General features: G+C 33.5%; 2 protein-coding genes across 4 annotated transcripts; one reads left to right on the forward strand and one right to left on the reverse strand.

Moving 5' to 3' along the window:
- Positions 1–36: 36 nt before the first annotated feature.
- Positions 37–3,743, reverse strand: LOC128165297 (uncharacterized). Its single transcript, XM_052829692.1, has 4 exons — positions 3,670–3,743; positions 1,772–3,428; positions 1,112–1,292; positions 37–698 (listed from the first exon to the last, which is right to left on the reverse strand). Exons 2-4 carry the CDS (start codon positions 2,963–2,965, stop codon positions 568–570), a joined length of 1,506 nt encoding a protein of 501 aa, XP_052685652.1. The 5' UTR covers positions 2,966–3,428; positions 3,670–3,743; the 3' UTR covers positions 37–567.
- A 2,479-nt stretch (positions 3,744–6,222) lies between these two features.
- On the forward strand, positions 6,223–16,028 carry LOC128167427 (G protein-activated inward rectifier potassium channel 3-like). 3 transcript variants are annotated; one of them, XM_052833146.1, is made up of 2 exons: positions 6,223–6,322; positions 11,808–16,028. In XM_052833146.1, the coding sequence occupies exon 2, from the start codon at positions 11,930–11,932 to the stop codon at positions 13,328–13,330; it is 1,401 nt and encodes a 466-aa protein (XP_052689106.1). In that variant the 5' UTR covers positions 6,223–6,322; positions 11,808–11,929; the 3' UTR covers positions 13,331–16,028. The 3 variants fall into 3 exon arrangements, with proteins under 3 accessions (XP_052689106.1, XP_052689107.1, XP_052689108.1); XM_052833147.1 differs by lacking the exon at positions 6,223–6,322 and adding an exon at positions 8,181–9,917; XM_052833148.1 differs by lacking the exon at positions 6,223–6,322 and adding an exon at positions 10,738–11,680.
- Positions 16,029–19,587: the final 3,559 nt, after the last annotated feature.

Consider the following 19,587-nt stretch of genomic DNA (forward strand, 5'->3'; position numbering starts at 1 on the left):
TTATACTGTAAAAGCAAAAATTTTTACATTCAGTATACCCAAAAACCATATCAAATCACTAACTGAAATCAACAAACTTCATCCTATAAATAGTTCTGTCTCTACAATATAGCTGTATTTGAAATAGAAGTCAGGATATATGGTTTTAGAAGAAACATTTTTTTAATAAAATCTGACAAACTACATGAGGTTATTGGTACATTTAAAACATGTACTGGGTGTCTTTGTTATTGATCTTTAAGATTTTGCAATTCATTTTAAACAACTCATGAACTAAAACAGAACAAACTACACAAATTAATATAATGATTTAATATTTACAAAAGCGAAAGTGACACTCGCAAACATAATATAGTGTATAAAACAAGAAAAATTAAAATTGGGACAATTGGAAGCATGGCACAAAATAGGGGACTTTTTACTGTTGTTTTCAATAAAATGTATATATGTACACCATATAATGAAAATCACAAAATCCACCTGTTTCATGTAAGCAACTTTAGGTTGAACTTAAAGAAATGTTTGACTAATTGTTCAGAAATAAATATACTATTTGTTGACATATTATTAAGTTGTAAGCAGGGGCAAAAGTTCTGCATGTCCAAAGTCTCTAGCAATATCTTGAGCAGTTAGATCCCCCATCTTCAGCTGCACATTGGCTCCCATTTTTAACAGTTTCTCCACTACTTCATCATTTCCTGTAAATAAAATACCGTTATGTATCACAGTTTTGTACTATCCATTAAAATTGCACTTTAGTTAAACAATTATGAACTGATAAAATATACATTAAAAGCCACCTCATCAAACTTGCTGACATATACCAGTATATCCAGCTCGGAAGCATATTAAATCAGTTCTTTTTTAGGAAGGACTTTGTAGATTCATTATTTATTCAATAAGAGAGGTTTGAAATTAATTTTTTTTATGCACCATTACCAAAAATATGGCATCTAGTGGGGCGTGCACAAACAAAATTTATTTTTAAGGCATATCAATACAATATATAAAGTCCTCTCTACATTTAGAAACACTATATTACATGTAATGACTATTATGTAGATCCCACTCAAAGTCAATTTTGTTTCAACTTTTGTGAACATAAACCTACCAAGCATGATGGCCAGATGGAGGGGCGTTGCATCCTCACATTGTGGGTTTTTGCTGTTGATGTCAATTCGGGGATTCTGTAGAAGGATGGTTACCAAATTAACATTGCCGTTGTTAGCCGCAGCGTGAAGTGGTGTGTTTCCAGTGTCCGCAGGGCAGTTCACATCAATCGGAGGCTTCACCTAAAACATAAACAGATCTTTCTTTACCTTGACTTCCTTACACAAATCATGGACCAATAGATCTACATGTAATAAAGCCTGTTCAACATTCTCATGCTTTGCTTGACAAAGATTATGATAATCAAACACTGTAGAAAGTGGAATCATAAAAAAGTTAACATTGGAAATCAGAATCTCATCGTCGCAAACCACGGTTTTGAGTCCACAAGTTTCATGATGGAGAGAAACGATGTGAATCACACGTGGGTCACAGACGATGTCAGAATCTGTATACATTGAATACATTCTGCTGTAACAAATTCATATTTATCTTATTTTTGTTTTTTAGTTATTACATGTTCTTGAATATTTCATTTCCATAAAGCTGTTTATTTTGGACAACCCATTAAATTAGCCCATAAGAAATGAACCAATTACAGTAGATAGAAAGAAGAGTAGAGAACATAAGATTCCACTCAAATCAGACCGAGGGAACCTACCCTGTTTATCAAATAATGGAGAACACTAGGCTGGTTGTACATCACTGCTGTGAAGATATAGGTCCTATTGTGACTGTCTTTGTAGTGAGGATTCACGAGAGCAGTGGTGATGTAATAATGCAGGACATCCACAAATCCCAGCCGAATGGCCTGAACTACTCTCTGATGGTGAATGGATTCCTTGGAGGACGAGGAAAGAAGTGAGCGATCTTGACCAGGTGAAACATCTCTTTTAAGATTGCGATAAAAATTCACAATAGCACTCCACACGCTCAGAAGAGTGAAAGACCTCATGGCCAGTATCCACTGAGCAAACTGTTTGTTACGAGTTGAACACTTCACGTCTGAAAGCAGTCGCTTGTAGCTTGTGTGTTTGTCAGATGACAAGACATGTAAATAGTCTAAAAACATGTATGGCCCTTTGCTACTTAGCAGCACTCCTGGATATTCTCTAAATATGGCGGATATAAGGCTGAGGATGTCTCGGTTTATGACTTTCCTCTGGTCTCTACCTACAGCAAATGCAAAGTTAGCTTCTTCAACAATGATTTCATACTCCAGTTCAAATATTTCATTTTTCTGTTGATCAGGGAAGTCAGACAGCCAAAAATGAGAAAACTGAACAAATTTCTCAGCATTGAGACAAAAATCACACAAATTTTGCACACTCTTGTTCGCTCTTGCTAGCCACGTAGACACAACAGTGGCATCAATGTAACACATCATGTCATCAAAGTTTGTGCCCTTGGACCTAACTCTTTTGTCGACCACAGGGGAGGACACATCATCAACATCCTGAGTTTCAGACAAGATTGAGCCATAAGAAGTTGAAGCCACAGGAGGTAATACTTCTGCTTTTGGGAGGTCAAAGGTCCCAGGAATGATATCAAACATTGGTTTTTTATCTCTTTTTTTCCTCTTTTTAGGTTTTGTTCTTTTAGGGGTAACATCAGCCTCAATGGCAGTTTCTGGTGGAGTGCTGCTGTTTGTGACACATCCTGAATCAGGAGATACATGACGCTCTACAGAGTTTGTACGTTTCAGACTTTCCACTGAGCTTGCACTACTAATTGAAAGTGCATCAAGGTCTTTAACAACAACTTCATCGTCGGATATTACTTCTTCGTCACTATCTCGAACTGTCAATCTAGACACACATATCAGGTCTCTCAAGTCCCTCACACCGCGACTCATGGTTATAAATAAGGAAATAGATTAATATCACAGATTTTTGGACGGAATTTGATAAAAACCACTTTGATGAATGTCACATTCTCAAAGCAGAATCACCACCCTGACTCTAAAATCCAGCGCAAGCATTGTGCTGTTCAGCAAGTATGGTAAACTAAACTTAGTCTGCCATGCAAAACGGAAGAAAAACAAAAGAATCCTGGACAGAGATCTGGCAAAACTGGCATAAGACTGGTTTAGTGTTTGCAGAACCATCTGGTTTATGTGCACAGAAATCTCGAAAGATCAAACCTGATTATTTGATATCACAGAATGTAACTACTTTAAACACCTGTCAATTCTCAAAAGACAGACATGACAGCAAGTTTTTCAAATCCTTAGAAGTTGAACAGCTGTAGACAGTAGAATTTGATCTGATCATTCTGATATGCATGAAGCACTACATGTTGAATGTTGGTTCCGAGAACTACAAAAGAATAAAAGCAAAAAATATAATTAAGTCATCAATCACAATGTAAAATAAAATGTATCTTTGCCATGCCTGTCTACCATTGGCATTTCTACATACACATCGGAATGCGTTGAAATTTCATTCCTGATTATTCCAATGTTTTCACATATTTATTAAGGTTAAATACTCTTAAATACTTTTTGCTGTATGAATGTATGACTGCTGCTTTTAAGAGTATAGTATTTTATGATTCTACCTTAGACGATTGATCTGTTTGGGAGTCAAGGTGGCAGTTACAAGAAAAAATCAATGTCTCACAAGCGTTTTAATTCACCTTCTACAATTTCGATCCCGATCATAATAGGGATAACTTGAATTTCTCCTGATTAAAAAAAACTTATCATGAACTTTCACTAATACTTCATTAAAAAAAATCAAACAATAATGGGTACACATTTTAATTTAGAAAGTAATTCAAGTGCATTTTAGAAAGCAATGCAAGCATTGTACTTCGGCATTTTTCTACGGATCAAGGGTATTCATTAGCCTATTATTTAATTTTCACATGAGGATTCTTCGCCTTTTTTTTTTAATTTAAAAATTATTTTTTATATCAAAATCTTTCTGCGTGTAAAGGATCTATTCCGAATAACAATTGAAATTACCTATAGAGGAGGGATTTCCTGGGGAAAAAATTACTTTTGAAAATCAAAGTTTTTTTTGGTTTTTGTTTTGGGGGGGGGGGGGGGTTGTTATTTTCTATCGTACATATTTTTAAAAATATTTCTAAAATTTTCGAGTTTACATTTTGAACCTATCGTATTGCTCTTCCATTTTAATATTAATCTTCAAAGTCGGCGAAAACAGCATTTTCTCAGTAAAATTGTATATTTCTTCGTGGGTTTTGGCCTAGATCGATATCCTTCAAGATCTGCCTGCCCCTAAAAAAATCTAAGATATTTTGATAGGTTTTGTTCAAAGGAATAAATTGAGATAGATTTTTTTAGGGGGACCCTGGCCCTGGGGTCGAATTTGCAAATTCAGAAACTGATTTCTATCATATTATATTTACACCGAAATATGCAATTTCTGGGTAGCTCAGGTTGTTAAACCGCTAGCTATATAAGAAATGAAGATTTTGTGCCCTGGTTCGATTCCATCTGTGGGCATACTTTTTTAAAACACCTTTTCTTTTTTATGCAGGAAAATGGTTCAAGTGTGAGAGAAGTATTGCAAAGAAGATGCAGTTTTCTTTGCAAAAATGTGTGCATTGGTGACATTTTATGCCAAAACTGCAGGAGGAAGGTTTATAGATTTAAAAAATTGGGGATGGGTCAGTTAGAGTTTGAAATCCGTCCCCCTATCTTCCCGGCATCAGATTAAGTCCCTTTATACAAAGGATGCGGCTGTTAATGCGAAAAGAGTTCAGTTGAATGTACGTTGAATGATGGTAGTGTCCGAACGCCTCGTAAAAATCTTTCTACATTTACAAACTTCGTTCTTCCTGTTATTTCTGTTGAAAAAACTAAGGCGACGTGCATTTAATATTTGTAGCAAAGAGGTTGCGGGGTTTTAAATCGCGTAACACGAGACTTTCCATAGTTGCTAATATGTCCCTGGTGGTAAATAAACGTATGTAAAGAACATGTGTCGTATTATAGAAAGTAAACTGAAAATAAAAGTTAAAGATAATCAAGTATAGCGACCATAACTCATACGGTTGTCATGTTGTAAATTTTGTATTTACACCCACCCAGTAAATTCAAAATTTACAACATGACACGGTCCTATAGGTCAATTCAATTGTTATTCGCAATAGATTCTTTCATTTCCTCTAAAGATAAGACTATTATATTCTTACAAGATTATACTGTATAAAATTGAATTAAACTTTCATCTTTTTTTATGCATAAAAATAGCAGGAAAATCCTTATCCATCGTGGTTTTTTTTTTTATAAAGATGCAATATTTTTAGATTTTAAGGGACATTCCACTGGATAATTATAAAAAAAAAATAGCCTGCTTCATTGATACTGCTAAAATTATATATACATGATTTAAGTCGTGTTTCATAGTGCATATATATACATGTATGCATTGTAATTATAACAGGATTAATCGACTCCCCGTTTTATTTTCTAAATATGTAATTTAAGTCTTGATATTGCTGGCTATTTTGTTCTAAATTCGAGGTTTAAAAGCAATAGGACACATTGCTATTTTTATTTGTTCCCATAAAGACATCCTGTTGGAAGTCAGTCTGTACTTTCATTTGAAAGAAAAAATGAAAGCCCGCCTTCAGGCAAAGATGATTTGGTTGAAATTGATTCAGTTGTTCTGGGTGATATGTTGAACATGTGAAAAGTTAATTAACACCTTTTTTGGAGTTAGAATATTTTGAATTTTTCTTTTAATAGCATTTAAAATGTTATTAAAATTTATTTTGTTAATGTTCGTTAAATGGTTCAGACCCCCGACCCCCTATAGATCCGTGCATAAAAAATGAAAGATGAAAGCTGTATATCAAAATTTTTTGGGGGGAGAGAGAGAGAGAGAGAGAGAGAGAGAGAGAGAGAGAGAGAGAGAGAGAGAGAGAGAGAGAGAGAGAGAGAGAGAGAGGGAGAGAGAGAGATATGAAGTAAGGAGATGGTGTTTCATCGAGCTATGAAGGTAATCATTGCAAGAAAAAATATTTCATGCAATAAGCGCTAACTTAATATCTGCATTAAAATAAAAAACAAAACACACACAAAAAAACCCAGAAGTTATCAGGACGAAATTTCATGGAACGAATTAACTAGTGGGTTATGTTAGATAATAGTCGAATTGTTTTACGAACAACCGACTAAAACCGCAAATGTGGTACCTGCAGAATCTGGCCAAAACTCAGGAAAATAAACCGATAGTTTGTAAGTATTATTATCTTTGTAGTTGAATAATTAGTCCAGTTAATACGACCAGACGATAACTGATACACTGCATTGCAATTTTAACATAGTTTCCTTTTGTTGTTTACGATGTGATGGACCGTATCATATTTATAAACATTGACATAACAATGATAACGTGACACTAAAGCCTAGTGACTAGGACAGGATTTACTCTATAATGCTTCTCTGTTTGCTGCATGCAGTTTTATTTATACAGTGCTCTGAACGGTTGCTATTTGTTTTAGTTTATATTTACTGAGACTTAAAATTATTTGTTGAAGCCACTTTGCTCCACTTTTAAATGCTCAAAATGTGATTTTTTTGGCATTAATTTTTATTTTCATTCATAACTGTTTCAAGTCATTTTGATTGAATACATTCACAGTAGTATTTTCTAGAGGACAGGATTGAATGAAACTTAAAATGGAGCATTATCTGTTTAAAGTTTCAATAGCAGAATAAAAAATATAATACATTTCTTTAAAAAACTACCACAGAAATTGTCATTTTGTTTATAGGGTGTAATAGTTGCAGGGTTTTCATGAACAGTGAAGATTCAAATGTCATTTGATTAGATGATTTTGAATGTTGTACAGAAATATACACATTTCATTGTTACAGAAAATTTTCACATTGAAATCATAATTAATGAATCATTATGTCAAGACAAACTTTGCTTTCAATATAGAGTTTTTGTATCAGTGTTTTTTTTTGTTTGTTCTGTTTATATGTAGAATTTGGTCCAACCAGTGTTTATATATACTTTTAGTCATGTATTGTACATGCATGTACTATCAAATAGGATGTATTCAAATAACAAAGCTTCACTCAAAGTAAATTATATTATATGTTTAACTTCACAAATGAACAACTTGAAATTGAGTGTTTTAATTATTAGTTTAAGCTTTAAAAGTAAACATTTGCAACAACAAAACTTGACAAATACTTATGCCAAAGTGCTTTATAGAAAGACTTTAAAACCAATAAGGAACTGAGATATTTGTTGGATTTTTGTTGTTTGATTTTTGAAATTGTAGCTGTAATGTTGACAGGAAATATTAAGAGCTTCCTTCATGATTTTTGCTTTCAAGGAATACTAAATGGGCCACTCATTTGACAGGCTGAAATTTTCAAAGATTTTCCCATACAGTAGTCTGTTTGCATTTCTTTATTGCCCTCATAAAAATCACCAAGTTCATTTATCTAGAAGGAAATAAAGGTCACCCCTGTAATAAAAGATTTTGAAGATTACTTCTCTAGTTTACTGTACATAATGTTCAGTCATTCATCAGTATGACTTGTATGGACTATTCATAGGGGTTGTTATATTGAAGTCATATTTATTTTGCAAAGCAGCAGTATGTTTTTGCAGTAGTGAAACTGTGAAGTGATATTGCTTTGCAAATACAAGACATGGCTTTTTCTGGTTCATTAACACTGGAGATAAAGTTGGCAATAGGACAAAATGACTATTGCTGTAACTGGTATTATATTCATAAATTTATTAAAGGTCTATTTATACCCCCCAATAAACACAACTTGAACAAAAGATGTAAAGGAGGGTAAACAAATTAATTGAAAAAAGGATATTTAGAAAAAGTTGTGACAGCTTTGAGTAGATATTTGAGATGTTGATAACATAGACTCTAGGTACATGTATAAATATGTTATGCGTAACCATGATTATTATTTATGCATGCAAGCTTTAATATCATCTACATGTATTTGTTTTTCCAGATTTGTGTGTTTTGGTTTGGTTTTTTTTTGGGGGGGGGGGGTTGTTCCAAATGTCAGAGATTGATATATGTGCACTCGTAATCCCCACTGATCTTTTTGAACTGTTCTAACCTTACAATTTGGCAAGTAGAAAAAAGTTTTAGAAGATTAATGTTACATATGTAACTGTTTAATCAGAGTTGCATGTTTGTTAGTGAATTCTGAATAGAATTTGGTTCAACATGGAAACAAGGTGATTTCTGACTTACAATATAAAAAAGGATATTTTACATAGATGAAAAAATTGCACATACAGTGTAAGTTTTTAACTAGACAAATATAGCAATAACAATGTTAACAAGATGAATAAATTTTAAAACAAAAAGTGAACAGAAAGGGATGAAAAAAATTATGAAATAATTTTTTAATGAAAGCTAAAATGAAAGTTCTTTCTGGCAAAGAACATTAAAATCACACAGGTGTAAGAATAAGCATCTTTTCTGATCAAAAATGCAGTTTGTTTACTGGTATTAGTATATATATCTCTTATAGTTAATCTGTCAGAATTTCAAACCGTACTCAATGTACTAAAACTAGTATGCAGAATTAATGTCAAGGCCAAATTTTTCAAAGCATCACTGAGTTTTGATCTAATTTTGTTTATTAAAATCAATATCTCCACCAAAGTGAAAAGGAATGTGTGTCTAATTAGCTCAGCCTCTGTGCAAGGAACACCTGTGTTTACCTGTGCATCTGATATCTTGATTCATCATGTATGTATCAGGTTTAATTTAAAGTTATATCACTCAATTTTGTTCATATCCATGAAAACTAAGATTTAATTAATTTTAATTTTTAATTTTGAGTGTTTCCTGTTACATGTATCAAATACTTTGTAATATGGGAGAGGTTAAAAATTGAGATGTCATTTGATTTCAAATTTGAGTGTTAATAATTAATGAACAAAGGTTAATAGAGCTATTGTTTTGGAGCAAACTTTGATCATCAGATTGTTTCCTTTTTCCTGTAAAGTGAATATGCCTATTTGAAAGTGTTGATGAAAAAATATTTCAGTGTAATTTATCTAAGGTAACAACAACAGCAAATCTTTCAGGGTCTTGTTTGCACATAATTCACAGTTTGATAATTACAGTGTAAAGTTGTTTGAATTACTGCTTGCATCCAAATGAATGTTGATTAGAAACCCAACAGTTTATCAATTAATTTTCAGAAACACAATACTGATTATCCATTCTTTTTCATTCTTTCAGTAATAGAATAAATATGTTACAACAAACAATAAATCTTTGGTATTCCTTATTTAAAGATAAAAAAAACCACTTTCGTGAAAATCTAAAAAGCTGTTGACGCCCTGTTTTGTCAAAAAATCATAAAAAATGTTTTTTTGAGATCTGGAGGCACTGAGAAGACAATAGATACTTCAATTTTCAGCTGTATTAGAGTTGATGTTTTTATTTGTTGTGCTGTAGTGCGTTATCTTCAGGGGTATAGCCTAGCGAGTAGCACTTCATGCCTCTGCCGCTTACCGTGTGTACTCGCTGTGAAAGTGTATTTAGACGTGTATACGCAACACAGGTTGTAAATAAGCTCACTGTATTGTTCAATTCTCGAAAAATTAAAGCTTCCAACATCTCCATGTAATTGAGTTATTGATAATTTGAGATAAACATGTAAAAAAAAAAAAAAAGAGAAAAAAAAAGAAGCTAAGTTCACAGTGAAAATCAGGAGGAAAACCTTCTGTTGGTTAACCAGAGGGAAAAAGAGATGAAAAAGTGTGTACATCATTTTAATTCCTTATGACTGTCATTAGACCTAGGTGATCTAAGTGATTCTACAGGTAAGTTGTGTTTATAGCAGAAGATAGTCTAATTAGTACATTCACCTTGGTCAATGAGTATTGTGATATCAATTGTTAAGGGATCTATACGTCTTGAATTTGCTGGTGTTTCCTTTTTATTCATATACTGGTATATTGTAGAAATAAACATAGTATTGATTTTTTTTTTCCACCCAGGAAAACAAAATGGTTGTGAATGTTAGTGGATATATTTGTTGTATAATCTTTGGATACCTGCTCAGCAGATTGATCAAGTTTTCCCCTTCACAAGAGAATATCAATAGAGAGTTTACACTATCTCTGGTGTATGTACAATAGTAATTAGAAAGCTCTGGATTTTTCCTCATCATTTGCTCCCATCCATGACAGATGTGTTAGCTTTTTTGTCTTTTTGTGATGACTATACAATGTAAATTGACAGTAGATGTGTTGTATCTAAGAAACATTATTTTTTTTTTCTAATGTGGAGGCCAAGAATGATGCAATATCCACCATGATCATCTGCAATCTCTTTATCACAAAACTGCTGCAGTCTTTATCAAAATTGATTAAGAATACTCCAGGGTCACGGCATTCTGTCTTTACAATCCAGTCAATCTCCACTGTCCTGTGAAAATCAAATTCTACATTAAATACCAAACTACTGGAGCTTAGGCTGTTATATTAATGTGAATGCTGATACGATTTCGCAAACAACTAATGTTGATTTTGTTTGAAGCTGTGTATATATATAGTCTTTTATATTGGAGCCCCCCCCCCCCCCAAAAAAAAATGCACAAAAAAACCCCCGATTTGCTGTGAAGTTGATATTATGTAAGAGCTGAGAAATATTTGCTGTTGAAGGAAAAAAAATGTTTTAATTAAGTTAAAGAGAAACCTGATGGTGCAATAAGGTGAACTGGTGTACCCAATGTTCACGAGAAAAGTCTACCTGCATGTCAGATGTTTTATATTTCTAAACTAAAACCTCATCCCACTTACAATGCTGAAGTTTTATTTTCAACCCTGAAGATATTGAAGTATGACACTCAAGTCAAGTTCGATGTTATATTTTTCAAATCAGCTGATATTTGACACAAACGCAAATAGAAATGGATTGGGATTCTAAGCATTGAATGTGTATTAGGTTTTGTAAGTGAATGATGCCAGAATGCTTGATCTATGCATTGTCATTAGATAATGCCCCCACCAACTTTTGATTGAAGTAAACAAATGAACTGAAGGAGAGGTTGTTAAGCAATTTAAAATTTTTATGGAGCTTCTGATACACTTTGTTGTTGAGCACTTAATTCTATTGTTGATTTTACGAAAGGAGAAAGATGGTAATTGGACTTGAGAATATTGAGAATCTTCTCACTTCATATAAATCTTCCTCTATTCTCTCTCTGCCGTTCACCTTTCTCTCTCTTTCTCTCTCAATGTTTTCTTTTGTGTGTATATATATAAATAAAATATTCATATTAAGGAAGTGAAAATGCATTGTTCATTGTTTATTCATGTGGATGATATTATTGTTCTTTGGAATAATACTATCAGATGCTGGTATTATGTAAAATGCATTTTCTTTAATGTGTCTGCCATTATAACCGTTTGTCATAGTTGTATTTTTATCATTTTAAAATAACTCTGTGAAGTACATTAAGATGGACATTTTAAATTCTCACTCACTATTTCTGGTTACATTTTAAAACTGTCGGCAGATTTGTTAAAAAGATTCATCTACTGATGTATCCATTGTAACCAGGATCCTGTTTCTACATGTGGTAATGATTTTAAAATGAACTACCAGTACTTCCAATTGTTGTGACTCATTGTGTGGTCTTCATTTAGACTGTTTATATTTGATTTACCAAGATGGACTTACTAGATGTTTTGTGTTGTATTTTTCAGATGATGATTCTGTTGGTGGCCTCAACTGTCTAGGGTGGTAGCTTAGACCCGCAAAAGTGGAGCAGTCCAGCAAACACAAGGAGTTCGGCATTGCCAAAGCTTTGTCTAACATTTTCCGACTTATGCAAACAGTGGTTATGGAGACTGGCTATGGACAGATAAGCTCAGAAACCTCCACCGTGTTACAGCAGAGCGATTCACCAGATTTACTGGACAATGGTAAACACAATATGAAGACTGCCTCCAATGATTCTTTTACCGAGTTCATGGCGCGTTGTGCACCCACTCTTTCCAATGGGCCGACCCAGGGAAGACGGGCAGATCGACATTACTCAAAACGAATGCGAAGGCGACTAGTGTACAAAAACGGAGAGGTCAACATCACACAAACAAATATTCGTAAACGTCGCCGTCGATTCCTTGCTGACATTTTCACCACTTTGGTCGACATTAAATGGAGGTACAATTTGTTACTGTTCGCACTGGCTTTTATTTTAAGCTGGTTAATATTTGCAGTGATTTGGTGGTTGATCTGTTTTTCACATGGAGATCTTGAGCAACAGACTATGAAAAACCCACAGCATGTACCTTGTGTGAAAGAAATGCATTCCTTCACATCTGCTTTGTTATTTTCTATTGAGACCCAACATACGATTGGATACGGATCCCGACACACGACGGAGGAATGCCCAGAGGCCATCACGGTGATGATGATTCAGTCCTGCTTTGGCGTCATTTGTCAGGCCATGATGACTGGAATTGTATTTGCGAAATTGTCTCGTCCAAAAAAGCGAGCAGAAACCCTTATGTTCAGCAAAAATGCATGTATCTGCAAACAGGATGGCGAGTTGTGTCTTCTAGTTCGGGTGGGAGATATGCGAAAATCTCACATCGTAGAAGCTCATGTCAGGGCTGTAGTGATAAAAAAGAAAATAACTAAAGAAGGAGAGGTTCTGCCTCTGTATCAGTTTGATGTAAATTTGGGTTTTGAGGATGGCAGTGACAGGCTTTTCTTAGTCTGGCCAGTCATTATCAGTCACAGGATCAATGAAGAGAGTCCGTTCTGGGAAATGTCTCCTGAGGATTTGCATCGGGAACAGTTCGAATTAATCATCATTCTGGAGGGCATTGTGGAATCCACTGGGATGACCACCCAGGCAAGGAGTTCATACCTGCCAGGTGAAATCCTCTGGGGTCACAGGTTTGAACGCCTGGTCACATTTCAAAAAGAAAACGGCCAGTATCAAATTGACTTTTCGCGTTTCCACAACACTATGCCTGTGGATACGCCCCAGTGTAGTGCTAAGGAGCTAGCGGAAATGGGGGATATACTGCAAGAGCATGCATACATTGACGAGGATGAAAATACATCCCTTTGTTCACATAAGAATGATGGATTTCCGAGCCCGTATGTGATAAAAAGGCATGGGGCTGCCCAGACAGACTTTGATGATGATTTAGATTCAAACGATAGTTCAATTCCAAGTCGGATTGCTGTTGAGGAATCTGAGACCCTGCTATGACAACTTAAACATTTGTAAGTCCCCTTCCCCAAAACCCCTAAACCTTCCTCATATTGTTAGTATACAGTAGATAAGTATACAAGGTGTGTAAATGATGCCCTGTTGCCTCCCATGATGAATCATTAGGTTGACTTATCAAATTTATCTCAAAAGTACGTGTTGTACTTATAATTTTTGCTTTAACATATATAGATGAAATATTTTTTTTCGGTGCTGAAATTCTCTTCAATGACATTTTGCAGGGTTTATCTATTTTCCAGGGAACCTCAGATGGTTATGCTCGTGTGTATTTATATCTCTGAATTGCCAATCTCTCAAGCATACATACTACATCAATAAAGATGAGCTGTTTAAGAGCTCTTATTAGATATGATGTATGATGAGGCTTCATGTTTCTGTTAGCTGCTGGTCTTATAGTATTATAAATTACACTATTTTTGTGTCAGTTTACCAGGTTTGGAGATTGTGTGGTCAGAAACAGGCTTCTTTTCAAATACATCACTCAATTTTACTTCAAGAAGTCATTCCCCTTTCTCTCTTTTTTTTTTTTCAAGGTAATTTCGATTACAATAGGGGCATTTGATTTTTATTGGTGTGAGTTTTTTTTTTAATATTCAAAGTTAGAATGATTAAATGAAAATTTAAAAAAAAAAATCTGTTGACTTTTAAACATAAAATATAAAACATATGGTATAATTATGTATAGTTTAATGAGTCATATCGTTTGATTGGTTGTCAATATACAACTTTAAAATTGCAAGTCTCAGTTGGTATGAATTTTTGTATGCAGCTTATTCTTGTCTTGCAACAACTAGATCTCAAAACAGAATATAACATGCACTCATAATATTTATTTCATTGTACAATTTTGAAAAGTAATATACTTGTATCAGTCATGAGTGTTAGCATTTGCAAGGTTCAATAATTTTTTTCTTTTTTTTTTAATTGCACCAATTCAATTGAAATGCATGTGCAGCAATGCAGTTGAATGAGTAAGTTACATGCATTTAAAAAACACTCAAAGTACAAATGACATGCAAAGTAGGTGTAGTCCTTGGGAAGGTCATTTTCTCTCTTTCTCAAAAATGAAAGGAATTTCATTTTTCACATGAACAGCTAGATATATATACCGGGTAAGCATTCATACCTTTGGCCAAAAACTTCCATTATTTATTCTTATTTTCTTCAAAGGCAAATAAGAGAAAAAAAATTTGTATTGCCAGTAATTTTTATATTTTTGTTGTTCGATTTTATTACCCTTTTCTGTGAACAGTGGGTATCCATATTCTATGAACCAGTTTGGATTTGTTTTACTTGTTATATTTTCAAAAATCACCAAAATAGATAGCTTAGTATAATGTTAGAATACATGTACATATAATTATCTATATATTTTTTGCCAAATTTTGTTATAAAAGATAAACTTGTATTGTTGGGTTTTCAGTTAACTTTGAAATCCAATATAATTTATATTTTTTCTAGATACATGTAAGTTTTTACCTTCCAAAGATGATTATGATTTGCATAATAAAACTGTCCGATGATTTATTTTTTTTCAAAGTGCTGGTCTCCTTAGTTACATACAGTACGATATACAATGTGAATAGAAATAGTTATTTACATATATTTTCAAATAAATGAAAATATGATTATTTTTTATTGTAAAAATAGTATTTTTTACATTTTTTCCCCTATGCTAATGAATCTCTTTCACTGATATAAATGTGTGTGTGTTATATTCTTTCTGTCATGAAAATTGCTTATGGTACAGAAATCTAAAATTTGTACCTAATTGTTAAAATTGGTTTTAATTTTGACCTGTAGATGATGAAAAGTATTATCTTAATGCTGATTATTTTGTGTACACTGTGAATACAGTGCTGTATTGTATTATGATTATTTGTAATATCATTACATGTATTATGTCTTTTTATTTATGATAACATATTTTCAGAAGTAAAAGATTGTGTGAATTGTCATTTAATCTGGTTGTAACATTTGTCTAGATGCTTTTTTTTTCTCTTTCTGAGTTATTGATTACATAGACAGGTACCTGTAAAATGAAATTTAACAATCACACCTACCGTACTAGGAAATTTAATTGATAAGTTTATTGTACTGAATGGTAAGTTTATCACCAGGTTAAGAATTACAGTTGAACTTCAATATCTCGACCTCTGATATCTCGAATACAATGGATATGTCGAAGTGATTTGTAAGTCGCAACCATTTTTTTAAAGGTATTTTACCCTTGATACCTCGAGTACTTGGATATCTCGAAGTTTTTAAACAGTCCCATCTAATTTGAAAAAAAGACCGTATTTGAATCGAATGAAAAGTAATTGTTTTTTTTTTTAGTTCACTCTTGATCATAACATTAGATGTATGTCAGTTTGGGATTTTTATGCATTATTTATATACGTTATGATGTTAACAAAGCGAACTATAAGAAATTAGAACTGTTAACGTGTAGAAAATATAGAATATTTGTACATTTTCTGCAAACCCTTATGTGTATTTTAAATGAAGTTTCAAAAGATTATCTTCATATTGTTTGTGTTCTCTGATGTAATTTTGGTATCTTTTCCTTTGATATTTCTCTAAATGCTTTTCAAAATTCATCTGAAAAACTCGAGATGCAGCGTATATGCAAGGCTTCTGAATAGTATGTTAGTGTAGGTAGATCTTGTAATATATTTATACCCCCCGCAAACAAAGTTTGGGGGGGGGTATATAGGAATCACCTTGTCCGTCCGTCCGTCTGTCCGTCTGTCTGTGCAATCGTGTCCGGTCCATATCTTTCTTATGGAGAAACATTGGAAGTTCTTACTTCACACAAAGATTGCTTATGACCTAAGGGTGTGTCATGACCTTGACCCAAGGTCATTCGGGCAAGGTCAAGGTCACTGGCAGAAAAAGTGCAAAATTCGTGTCCGGTCCATATCTTTCTTATGGAGAAACATTGGAAGTTCTTACTTCACACAAAGATTGCTTATGACCTAAGGGTGTGTCATGACCTTGACCCAAGGTCATTTGGACAAGGTCAAGGTCACTGGCAGAAAAAGTGCAAAATTCATGTCCGGTCCATATCTTTCTTATGGGGAAACATTGGAAGTTCTTACTTCACACAAAGATTGCTTATGACCTAAGGGTGTGTCATGACCTTGACCCAAGGTCATTTGGGCAAGGTCAAGGTCACTGGCAGAAAAAATGCAAAATTCGTGTCCGTTCCATATCTTTCTTATGGGGAAACATTGGAAGTTCTTACTTTACACAAAGATTGCTTATGATTAAAGGGTGTGTCATGACCTTGACCCAAGGTCAATTGAGAAAGTTCAAGGTCATTGTTTCAAAAAAGCTAAATTCTGTCTGTGTCATGTCTTGTATTAATGGAAATATTAGAAGCTAAAAATTAACAGTTTTCAAAAATAAAGCAGTTGTTATTTATAGAAAATGGACAGTGAAATAGATTCATCCAATATTTTCTATAATAGCAAAAATACACGCGTTATGATTTTTTTCTTAGCGGGGGGTATCAATTGTGAGCTTGCTCACAGTACCTCTAGTTGTTCCTGTCCCTAAATGATACACTTTGTGTGCGACACAATTTGAAAAGAATCTCTACACCAGCATCGCCTTTCTGCTACGTGTGTGTTTTTGATCTATGTCCTGTTTTAGGCAAGGTGGGACATCTTTGAAAGTGTTCTAGACAAAATGAAACATTTTATGGGGTTTCGTGTTCTATATTTCTTTGCTTTATGGGAGTTTTATTTCTTCTGTTTCTTTGCTTAGTGGTGCTATTTCCATGGGTGTATGTTTTTTATACCTAATTTTTTTTCAATGTTTATACCTGATCAAGTCCCATAAAAATCCTTATTGATTTTGAAATATTTTTGTGGAATTCTTATTCTTTGATCTTTGTCTTTCATCAGGGACATGTTATTTATGTCTCTGTGTTCAGAGAGTCCTTTTTGTATTTTTTTAGAAAAAAAAATATAACAACCTTTTTCATTTTTATTATACCATTTTGTCAAATGTACATATATAATAGAAAAATCTTGTCAGATTTTAATACTACAGAGTATATACATTATTTGTAGCTTTAGATTCAGAATATTTGCTTTAAATTTCAAGGACCCTTGTCTTCATTTCATTGTATATAATTACCTTACAACACATTCATGAAATTGACACAGTGAAATACTTATATTAAAGAGAGCTTGTAGCATTAGTGATAAAAGTCCTAAAGAATGGATTCATGCATTGGTACTTTGATAATATAATGTGACCCCGTATCTACTTATAACCAATCCTTGTGTTTTTTGATACTTTGCTGGGATATCACAGTTTTGTCTCATATAATTAGAATTTGATTTTACTTTTGTAATAATGAAAATCAAGTTTAAGTGTTTCCGTGTAGTGTTTGCAGTTTAGAACATATTTATGTAAGAAAGTTCAATTCAGCTATAAGTTTTCCTTGTACAGAAGATTTAGGGACATCCAATTTCTAATATTTATAACCAGTATTAGAATTGATGAGTATGTACCGTTATTTAGAACTTTGGGATATGACATGTAAATTACAGTACACAATTTAAAGATGCATTCTTCACTTTTAAGGTAAAAGTGACAAGTAATTGCTGTGGTTTTGTCATGTGAATTTTTAGATAAGCTGATTTTTACTGTCAGTATTTTAGGACTGGGCACTCTTGCTTAGTTGAGTGTTGTATTTCATGTATTTCATCAGCTTTTTTGAAATGATACCACTAAGTTTTAACATGAAAATTAAAATGACTGGTCTGTTTACAGCGATCGTCTTCATTTCCTGCTCGATGCACCATGCAGTTGTGATATCAGACTTTATATTCACTTTATGAGTGTGTGCATGTTGAGGAATAAATGTAAATAAAAGTTTTAAAAATTCTGCTTGTTGCTTTTAGATACATGGATATATTTTGTCATTGATTTTTTGGCTCAAATAGGGTGAGATAACTCACTAATGGAAGAGGTCAGCTCTATCAAGTTGTCTCCCTTTATCGTAAATTCCCACTGTTATTTGGAAAAGATTTCTATGTAGAAGTATGATAGTTTGTGATTTATTAACAATCTGAACATGAATAGTGGTGTCTCTTTGATTTATCCGAATTTTCACTTTGAAAATACACTGACTATGTAATACATTGTTGTAGTAATGGGAAGTTAAATTTGACTCCTTTCACAGAAAAATTATGCAAACATCCTCCCAAACAATTGGTAAACATTCTACAACCTTGAACTTAAGTATTTCATCCCTCCAGTTATTATCTGTGTTATGAAATGATATGCCAAGGAAAAAATACATACATCTAAATTATCATAAAGTAGCATTTGTTCCAGGTTTTTTCTTAACTCCTATGTATGATATATACAAAAGAACAAACATCTAAAACTATTTTATTTCTTTACAAAACAAGTGAATTGTGGTTTGAAAGGTGGTAGGGGTAAATTAATTAGGAACCCGTATTTTGTTTCAGTGCAAATTCCCTTAACATTGCACGCGTCTTCTATCAGGAAATTCCTCATTGCGTGGGGGTTGTAATCTTTGAAGATCTCGTGATATGAGCACTTGTAAACAAGCGCCGACTTTAGAAAAAAAATATTTAGATCTTCCTCATATTTCTATACCCTATTAAAAACCCGCGTTTGTCAAGTCTACTACCACAAATTATTTGTATATTGCATGACTAATCGCGGCTTGATTTTGTATATTAAAGAAGCCCTTATCTGGTTTTTTTTTCCTTTTGATCTATTGAGTCAATCATATCCGTCAACAAACTGTCATCGAATATATTTGTATTCCATGAACATTTCATTTAATTTTATAATCTGCTTGTTCGTGGCCGCCTTTTTGTGTAGAAAGCTAAACTAGTAGTGGCCACATGCAGCTTTCCACGGAAGATGTCCTTTATCAAAGCACGTTGATACTATAAATGCAAGCATGTTGAATAATGATGTAAACCTATGCTTGAGCTGTTTATAGCAAATGCAATCTTATACTGCCGTCTTCAACTTTTATCGAAAAAAAAAATAAGCTGTAGGTCTGCAGCTCCCATCCTGAAACAATTCTGATGGACGGCATGTCGTCCATCAGACCGGGAGCTACCGACCTGCAGCTACGAACAAAATGCATGAATGAAAAATATATGAGCCCCAATTTTATAAATGATACCTTTTCTCACCGTTCTTGACATTTGCCAATACATCGCTTCGTTTTGAAT

This window comes from Crassostrea angulata, chromosome 10 (assembly GCF_025612915.1).
Source record: "Crassostrea angulata isolate pt1a10 chromosome 10, ASM2561291v2, whole genome shotgun sequence".
Lineage (NCBI taxonomy): Eukaryota > Metazoa > Mollusca > Bivalvia > Ostreida > Ostreidae > Magallana > Magallana angulata.